Genomic DNA, 10062 nt, shown 5'->3' on the forward strand with positions numbered 1-10062 from the left:
CAAGCGATGACTCAGACTGCATCTTGGCCTGCAGTTTTGTTGGAGGGAGCTGCTCTTTTTTTTCGTGCAGGCGATACGATTAAAAAGCAAATATTTTAACATAACTTAGTGATCTGAGCTATTACCGAAATGTCCACATTTTCGCTCTTTTTTTTTTTTTTTTCCCCCTAGATTAAAGAAAACTTTAAAAATCTATTTGCTTTGACATATGACACAATATTTAAGAACTGAAATCATCAATTAAATCACACATCAGAAACATTTCCGTTTGGTAAAAAAAAAAAAAATATAGTGCTAGACGATGTACACTTTGAAATTGTTGTTAATGTTTAAAATGCAATCTGAAGTGCATATGTTATTTAAAAAAAAAAAGCCACATAAATTACAAAATTTAAAAGTTTATGTAAAAACTAGCAATCATGGCTTAGCAAAAGCATTTGCAGGGGGATATATCTTTGGGTTCTGTGGATATGCGTAGTTTTCTAGCATCAGGGCTGGTTGTGATATTCCTTATTTAATTTTTTGGCTCCTTAAAATGGATTCAAGCTAAAGGAAGAAGGGTTTGGTCTGCACGGGCCTGAGTGCCTGTAATAAAGCCAACGTGCCCATGAATGCAGCAAAAGCTTTTTGGATTGTTCCTGAGAATGAAAGGTGAACGCTGACAGAATTTCAGAGCTTGGGAAACCGAGGGAAAGTGAAGCTAAAAATAAAGTCCTCGTATGGTCAGCATGTTGGAGGAAATTCAAAGCCTCTCATCAAATAAACATATTTAAAGAAGTGTTTTGAATTTCGGTGTGTAATTTCTGGCCAACAGAAATAACGGTTGTATCTTTAGGGGGACATTATGTCACATCAGTGGTCATTCTGCAAAAACAAAAAAATAAACTACAAACTTGATGCCTTAACCCGTTCTGCTGTAAAAATGCAGGCAGGAATGGGATTGCTTTTCTTAGAGTCACTGCTAGGAAACTTTGTGCCATTGTGTCGCAGTTCCAAAATATTTGGGCTCCATGTTATGGCAGATACATAAATCAGCCCTAGCAAAAAACAAACCCTCAAAGCATCACCAGGAGGACCTTGGTATTTATTACAAAGAGTTTGTGTCCTGATAAAGAAAGGGAGTGATCTGAAGCTCGTGCTAGCACTGGAATATCCCAGCCCAAAGCGTGCTGCGTGTTGTTCCTGGGGCCATTTCATTGCAGCCTTTGGAGTCCGAGTGTGCAACAGGAGCATCTCTGTGGCTACACCCATAGGCACGTGCACGTATGCCCTCGTTTCTCTGCAGCATTATTAAGAGAAGCCGTCCATACTTCACCATGTTGTTACATGTGTCTGTCTGCTGATTATAAAATGTGTTAAGCAGTATTTAAAAAACAAAAAAATGCAGAGCTGCGCTTTGATTTATTCAGCGAACAAAACATATGCTCACTGTTCTGTTCTATGTAATTCATATGATCAATAAAATTTTCTTTCAAAAGAGCAACTTTGGCATTTAGAAGGATTGTGCTGCTGAGCAGGAAAATGTTTTGCTCGTGCTGCGTGCAGTCAACCTCTGTGGTCCTGCACCAAAGGAAGTTTTTGGCTCCCTGATGTCATGCTCATCTTCTGATTGCTTTTAACCTTCAGGGTGGAAGCGGTGCATTGCGGCTGTTACCCATTGTGTCCCAAGGCCTTGGTGTACCCGGAGATCTTCCCAGGTAGCTGCTTTGCTGCACACACTTCTGGTTGAAAGGCGATGCGTGATGCGTGCTAAAATGTAAAGTTTGAGTATAAACTCGAGCAAAAGCAATTGTTTATTTGGCAAGCCGACATGTTAGTGTTAAGGAGAATTTTATGTGTTTTAATACATTAGAAGAAGTTTATATTTGCCATCTGTTCTTTTAAGATAACACAAAAGCAAGTTTTGAAATAGCATTCTTCATTGTTAGCATACACAACCCATAATGATAGATTTTTGTTAGAAGGTCAGCGACGCTGCAATGGTTTGCAGATTTTTTTTTGAGATAGAGAAAGAAAAAAAAGGAAAAAAGAAAAAGGAGGCCTGAAAATCACACCAAATTATTTAAACAATTTAATACTTAATAGTATGCAACTGCGATATGGGATACACACTAATGTAGTACCAGTTCTTTGAAAAATCTCATCACTAAATGTATCACATATGCATTGTGTTACATTAGAATAATGTATTTTAATCACCCAAAGGAGATGTCTAAACAGCACAACTACACAGTCTTATTTAGCATTAAACATCCTTGTGAGCTGAGGTAACCTTATAAAATCATGCTTAAATAATGTAAAACACGAGGCGGCACAGAGCAATATGCATTTTTAATTAGTAAAGTGACTAATATCGAGTGTGTGCTTTGAGGTTTTTGTTTCATTAAAAATGTATCTGTTTTTCCTGCAGCTGAATATCTGTATTCTACACCTGAACAGCTTTTTAAAAGGCTTCAGAATTTCTGCAAGAGACCTGATATTGTAAGGAAACATCTCTATAAGGTAGTTGTTGGGAAGAGTTTTACATGATATAATGCCATATTGAAGTACAAAGGCAAAGAAAAAACCCTTAAAACAACAACATTTAATTAACATACTAATGTTTAAAGGAAACATGCTAGGGAGGGATATTAGTCGTTACACTAACAAGGATTAATTAAACTAGATGCCGGTTGTATTAACCTAGGTCTTATGAAATACGTGCACTTAATGCATGCTACATGCTTTTTTTTTCTTCTTTTTTTTTTAATTTATTGTTTTCTAAAATGACTGTCCTTTACATTGGGACCCAAGAGGCTTATAAAAATGAACCTGGATTAATGTAACTCATTAGTCTAAAAGGAAAATAAAAGAAAGATCCTACAATTATACTAATGAGGATAAACCTACCTTCCTATCCTAATTTAATCTTCAGTCCTCAAAACGTGCAGGTGCTGGCTATCAGGTAAGGATTCTCTGCCCTTTTGGAAATACCAGAATTCTTTTGATGACGGTGATTATTTTAGCTCCTTTTTTTTTTAAATGTTGAGCATAAATGCTTATTAGTACCGTGATGTCCTGCTGTTTATTGTGTCCTGTCCTTTGCCTTTACTTATCTGGAGAAAATACATGTTCAGTGGTAGATGTTCTGTTCCATTTTTGATCGAGTGTTCCATGCCAGACTGACTTTCCCAGCTTTAAGGTGTGGATTACATAGAGCACTAAATTGTACATTATTTCAGTAAAAACATATTGTTACACTATGCTGCTGTTAGAAAACAGCTGCTATTGTCTGCATGCTAATATGTAAGCTTGCAGCATTTTCTGCTCAGTTGCAGCTGTAAATGCTGGACATACTGTGATTGGGGCAGATGTAAGTCACCTTTTTGTGACAAAGGTGCTTCAGGTAGAATCTGTAACAATCTGCATTCAGTCCTTCAAGGGAGCTCATGGGTTACCTGTGAAGTGCAAAAGCACACTCTTCTGCAGCACTGTAGCCACCCAGCGTGCTGTTACTGAGCAAGTCGAGTCATCTCCTTCCCCATGCTGCCAGCACACCTCACCTCTCTGCGTTCCTCTGAGGACCAGAAGCTGTGGTCTTGCTGTGTCTCGTCTGCCTCCCCACCCTTCTGCACACACATGGTGCAGGAGTGAGAGTTTAGCCCCAGTTTGACTCCTTATGTGACCTAAAAATAGACATTTACATAATGATACATCAAAGATGATGTCGTTTCTGCAGGAAACAGTTAAACTTCAAGAAAAAAAGGAGAGAACCAAAAATGCAATTTAACACCCAATTTCAAGCTCATTATCTTTCATTGTCTATTAACTTGGCAATGGTTCAGAAGGTAGCTCATAATAGTTTAAAATGCTGACTGAACACTTCCAGTGCTCAGCATTACTTCTGGAGTCAGTAGTGTTGTGTAGTTATACATGGTGGCTTCAAAGGGTAAACAGTCCTTAAACGTCTGCCTTGACATTTTCCTGTGCTTCCAGTCCAACAAATAGTTTTGGGTCTTCTCTGCACGTGTTCAGCCCCAGCTCCTAAAGAAAACCAAAGCTGGCACACCAAAAATGGGAATAGCAGCAGAACAAATACCGATATTAAATAGGATGGGTTCCAAATGTGGTGCGGGGATTGGTGTGCACGTGTGCCCCATGAGCAAAAGAACTAATCTGCTTTAAGGATGCTCTTCAAAAATAAAAGCCAACAAACATTCCTTGGAATTGTTGGCAGGCAGGTTGTCCATGGAAGAATTATCCCATGGGTGCCAATTCTGTCCCTTGTAGGCAGACTTGTGCTCCCTCTTTCCCTGGGTGCAACAGGTAGCAACTGCACTGAATGGGGATCGTTTTAAATTGAGTCAAGGGACTAATCCAATACCTGTGAACACCAAGGGAGGGATCCTGTTGTCTTTAATAGGCTTTGGATCAGCTCTGAGAATGCTGTTAGAGTTGTCTTTTGTACCTACACCCACGTACACTAAGTCTGTATTTTGCCCTGAAACTGTCCCTGAAACCTAGAGAAGTGCTAGCTTAGGTACGTGCTGCTAATGGAATTAGAGGTGGAATTATGCTTCTTTTAAGGAAGCTGGAGAGAGTGAAATCATGAAATCACTTCCACCTTCTTCAGATTGGTATAATGTTTTATACTATACTGCAAAATTTGCCAACTGGCTGCTTCTCTTCCAGAAACCTTCATGCCTAAGTCCATACAGGAGCTGTGCAGTCGCGACAAAAAAGCAAATAATGCTGTTCTTTATTGCTTGGAGATTCTGCTTTATAGATCAGAAAGCAATCATCATCAGAAGTACTTTGAGTTATCTTTTTACATACTGTTGTTGTTTTATTACTGAGGATATCCATAATAATTAGACAGCGGTCTCATTAAACAGGCAGTTATTCCCCCGGTTGTCCTCAGTGCTTGTGCAGCAAAGTTTGGGGCAAAAAGAAGATGAATGGCAGCAGGGCAGCCAGGTTAGGGAGCCAGACACGGTGAATATCCCTGTGACAGTGCACAGACCCACGTATTAAACTGTAATAGCTTAATTCCATTCATGCTGGCAGACTTTTAAAAATGTCCATAATGTAAGCACCTACGAAAGGCTTTCCAAATGACACATTGCTTACCCTGGGTATTCTCACAGCGCCAGGGCTGGTTCATTTGCATTTCCACACTGCCTTCTACCAGTCGTTAAGAGAAGATCGAGATTCGTGGAAACCAAACCGCATTTGTTATCAATTATTTGTTCTAGTTTTAGGGAATCAAAAGTTCCTCTTTGGCTCTCGGTGTGCGTGGCTGCTAAATTAAGTGCCAAAGTGAAGCCAGTATGAACAACAGGGCATCAGTTTCCGTTGGAGCACACCACAAGACCTCTCAGTATTTGCAAGCTCCCTTGAAAAAAAAAAAAAAAAAGAATACATACACATATATATATATATATATATAGGGCAAAGCATTTGTTTCTGCATTATTTTCTTGAAGTTTACCTTTCAGTTCCCTCACTTCAGTTTCTTAATTTAAAACAGCATGTATAAAGATTATACAGTGGAAAGGGACAAGAAGAGTTGCCAAAAGCCAGGCATGGAAGGAGCTGACAACTTTAAATAATCTCTCCCAGCCCTCCCAGCTGAATGAGTGCTGGTTGACATGCTGTCAGCTTCAGTTCCTGCAGAAAAATTCTACTCTCACTCATGCTTGTTTAACAGAGAAAAGAATTTGGCCCACTTTCTGACATTCATCTTCTCATTTCCATCACACTACAGAAGCTCACCTGCTTATGAAAAGACACATGGTGTGATTTTTTTTTTTCTTTTTACACCACTGTAGAAAATAAAGAACCATGATGAATTCAAAGGGATTAAACTGCTGTAAAATCAAATTAAGAGCCCAGTTAGACCTTAGACATCTGAATTGTTCCAGTCTCAAGATTTGCCTGATTAGGGCAGTTCTAACAAACCTTTCTCCTTTTTTCTTTTGTCTTTTTTTTCATCCTTCTCTTTTTGCTCCAATTGACATAAAGCATTTACTTCAATCTTTCAGGCAAACAGATAGAAGTTCCTTTCTGGTCCAGCTCTGATATCTGGGCACGGTTAGGTGGCAAAAGGCATCCCCAGCAACTTGTTGCACCTGCATGCAGCTGCCCTCAGCCAGCTCAGTGAGGTTAGTGTGGGCTGACGCTGTTGCATGGAGCATAAGTTCTTCATAGTTCTTGCACAGGCCATGTAAGAGCCAGAAATGATGAATCTGCCTTTGCACTTCCCCACTACCCAGCAGAACTCTACAAAAATGCATTTCTCTGTAGGGAAATGCTACATAACAGACATTCAGGCCCTGGGAGACCTGTGTCCTTTACTTTTCTTGGCTTTCTGCAGCAAGGCAAGTGTATGTTTGCAGATGGCATTCCAGGCTTTGCCTTCCCAAGCTCCACACCTTCACCTGCCTTGAGTGTCTCCTTGTTCTAGAGCTGTTTGCCTGCAAGCAGAAGCTCTCACTCCATCTTTTCCATATCATTCATTATTGTGTAAACGTTTGTCAAACACTTACAGTATCCTGGACTTTTCAGTCTCTCCTCGTGAATGTTATTCCATGTTTATATTCTTATCTGCCATCATTCAAGCCATTCTGATGCTTGAGAGCTGTTTTTGTGCTGGTGTGATCATTACTTTACAGAGTATTCTAGGCCATGCCATCAATTTATGTGATATGTTGTACTCTGTGATAATTTTCAACCTGCTCCTTATGGAGCTGAACACACTGTTTACTTTTTAACCATGAATGTATATTGAGCAGATGTTTGCTTACAGTGTTCTCCAGATCTTTTGTCCTGAGCTGATAAAGTTAATTTAGAGCTCTACAGGCTGCATGAATAGTACAAATATTTCCATCCATCCTGCTGACTTTCCATTCATCTACAGAGCAAGTTTGCAGAGGCAAAAACTACCTGGTTGGTATTAGATGCAGGTCGACAGGTTGGAAGCACAAAACTGTGTCTGTTCATAGAGTGGTAGAATCATAAAATCATTTCAGTTGAAAGAGTCCTCTAAAGACCGTCTGGTCCAACCCCCCTCATGTGCTCATAGTCCCATCCAGCCTGACCTTGGATGTCTCCAGGAACGGGGCATCTACCACCTCTCTGGACAACTTCTCCTGATGCTCCATTTCCAGCAAGTGTCATTTAAAGAGGTTTCAGAGATGGTGTAGCTCTGCTTTTCACAACCTGTAGGGAAAGGTTATAGCAGCTAGGAACTCTGGAGCACAGTGTGCTGCATTATCCATCTCTTTGTCATTGCTAGGAAGAGCTGCTTAAGAATGGGTCCCAAGTAGGATATATGTAAGATTCTAAATAGGATGTATGAGATCAAGACTTTTTATGTAGAAGAAGACGTTGATTACTTACTTAGATTAGCGGACCCTGGGTAATTTAGGAAGGGACCTCTGGAAATCATCTGGTCCGGCCTCTGCTCAAAGCAGGGCCAGCTTCAAAGTAGGATGGATTAAGCTGCTCAGGCTTGTATCGAGGCTAGACTGAAGTCTTCACATTTTTCCTTCCTATATGTAATACTGTCGTAGTCAAAGATCTAGCTAGCTTAGAGATAGAAATCTCTTCTGGAGCATGGGATCCATTTTATGTATTCTGGGACAACCTGAGGTCCACAGGCTGTATGTGAGTCCAGAAAAAGCTTCAGTAGAGTGAGTTCTGCTAGCTTGTGTGGCTGTTCACAGTAATAGCAATGGCTTATCAGGGACTATGAGAGTTGCCTGCTAGGTCATTCTGGATCCCAGCATATGTTGAGTATCTCCTCGTTGAGCTGTTTGCCAGGAAGCAGAAGTGCCCACTCCACCTATTCCCAGGGCTTGCTTTGCTCTTCCTCTCCGAGATATAGATATATATGGGAGCTTTCAGCTCTCTGAAGATTCTGGCCTACAGTTCATGGAAGTTGGCTACGCTTGTGGAGCAGGAAGAAAGTATTCATGAAGAAAACAGTTGTGTGCGCATCTTTCAGCATAAGCAGCAGGACTTTGAACTGTGTATTATAACCATGTTAGATAGCTTCAGTTTAGTTTTAGAAAGTAAATGAAAGCTGGCAGACGAACCGTAGCCGCCACGAAAGAGTAGATGAAGAAATGAGTCAAAGGAAATGTGAATGACTTCGAAAGAAGAGTTGCAAAAAGCATGAAAACTTTTGGGTTATCAGTAAAGTGTATCTAAACTGCCTACAGAAAGAAAGCCTGAAACTGCTCTACTAGTGTTGTGGATGATCAATGTGTTCTGAACCTTCCCTTCCCAGTGGAAGGGTATCTTGCATAATTCACATCCAACATTTATGGTTTTGTTTAAAGATAGAATAAATGAGTTTTAAAAGGCCAATAATAGAAACCGTGGTTTGTTCAGAAAGGTTCATTCAGGGAAATACTCTTCTGAGGAGTATTGTATAGCTCTGACTCGGTCCTCACAGTGCACCCAGTTCATGTAAAATAATGCTGTCTTTTGATGGTGGCTTCCAAAGGTGGTTGGAGTCTGAAAGTTGAGCTCAAAAAGTAATTACTACAAGCTGCTTTCCACCTTGATTCTTCCTTAATACTCACGGAAAGAAGGAGCTGGGTCACAGAGTAAAGCTGACCTGTTACAGTTTGGCTCTGTAAATTGCTCTGCTTTCTTGCACACCGAATCTCAGCTTTTGTGCTGAAGAATAATTTTTAATTCTTGATTTTGTAAGGTAATTTTAAGAACACGCATAAAATGTGTGCCCGATCAGTACAGTGAGCTTGAGCTGCAGCTATCCTGAACCAGCAGGTCTGAATGGATGAACTGTCCTTACTGAATTCTGAATGTTAACCCTGAAGTCTAATGATGGCAAGCGTAAATGTTGATTATTTCTGTCGTGCTCGTAGGACACAAGAGACAAAAAAGTTGGTTATATCATAGCAGATACTGCAGTGCTACTGACACCTTGCTGTGCTGTCTCTTCATGCAAAGATCTTGCTTTATGTGAAAACTTTGCTACTCATGATGATTTTTGTCTCTGCATATTTAGGAACTGTTGACTGAATCACGTTCTATTCCTTGAAAATACGAGCACTCAGACTTTTGCAGAGTTATCACTCACACAGAAAATGAGCTGCATCTTTCTTTAGGATACGGGGCCGTGCTGGGACAGCGCTGGGACAACCCTGGGCATGTGGCAGTGGGGTCAGAGTGGAGGAAGAGTGGTTCTGGGTGCTGCCAAGGCTGTTGAGGTCCCTTCTGTGTCCCAGCAGCTCACGTTTTCTCCATGTGCTCTCTTCCTCGTAGGGCGAGATGGCTGGCTTTTCCTGGGCAGCGCTCCGTGGTAAATTCAGGTCTCTGCTCGCAGCAGAACCGAAAGAAGATTTGTGACAGATGGGGCTAAGTCACAAACTTGCAGCCTCAGGCAGAATTGTGGAAGTTTCCAGAGTGTGCCCATATTTACCTGATCAGAGAGAAAAGAAAATCTGCAGAGGAAGCCGAGCCTGGCTGCTTGTCATAGCTGACACAGAGCCATCTGCCACAAACCTGTGGCGGCTTCAGATCTCCAATCCCTGCCACCACCCCAGCTCAAATTAAATACAGATTCTTAGAGACGTTATGATGGTTACACATGTCCTCGGCATCACATGCAGGAGACTGTTCAAAAAAAATATGTGGCCTGTTGTATAACCGCACTCATGTATCCCATATGTGGTGCCACATTGAATTTCCGGTTGAATCTGTTTTTATCCTTTGTACTGGATGACATGGTGCCTGAATTCTTTCTTTTCGCCGACACGATGGCAGCCAAGCTGCAGCTTCAAACGCTCACACTTGGCTGGGTTTCTACCTAGGTTGCCAGGTTATCATTGGAGCCTTATTGTGTCCTCAAAGGGCCACAGGGCCTGAAAGGAGGATCCGAGTGCTACCGGACTAATTGGGCAGCCATCTCGGAATTGTTTGTAGGCAAAGGGCTGCTTTAGCACTTTTCTTTTTGCAAATTAATGACTCACTGGCACAGGGGTTTTTAAGTGAAGGTATTAATAAGGGGTCTGGCAGGTAATCCCATGATTCGCGGAGTTACATTTGCATT

General features: G+C 41.1%; 1 protein-coding gene across 7 annotated transcripts in view; it reads left to right on the forward strand.

Annotated features, from left to right (window-relative positions):
• The window catches only part of GTDC1 (glycosyltransferase like domain containing 1), a gene marked incomplete at both ends in the record, with an annotated part of 111482 nt that extends 102123 nt beyond the window's left edge, over positions 1-9359 (forward strand). For 5 of the 7 annotated variants that reach the window (XM_079539340.1, XM_079539344.1, XM_079539346.1 and 2 more), the window contains 3 exons: positions 1627-1697; positions 2411-2502; positions 9276-9359. In XM_079539340.1, coding sequence (XP_079395466.1) covers positions 1627-1697; positions 2411-2502; positions 9276-9359 — 247 coding nt within the window. The remainder of the gene's footprint in view (positions 1-1626; positions 1698-2410; positions 2503-9275) is intronic. The other 2 variants (XM_079539341.1, XM_079539345.1) reach the window with 2 other exon arrangements.
• Between the last annotated feature and the right edge of the window lie 703 nt (positions 9360-10062).

The sequence above is a fragment of the Tetrao urogallus genome (assembly GCF_951394365.1).
Source record: "Tetrao urogallus genome assembly, chromosome: 8".
NCBI lineage: Eukaryota > Metazoa > Chordata > Aves > Galliformes > Phasianidae > Tetrao > Tetrao urogallus.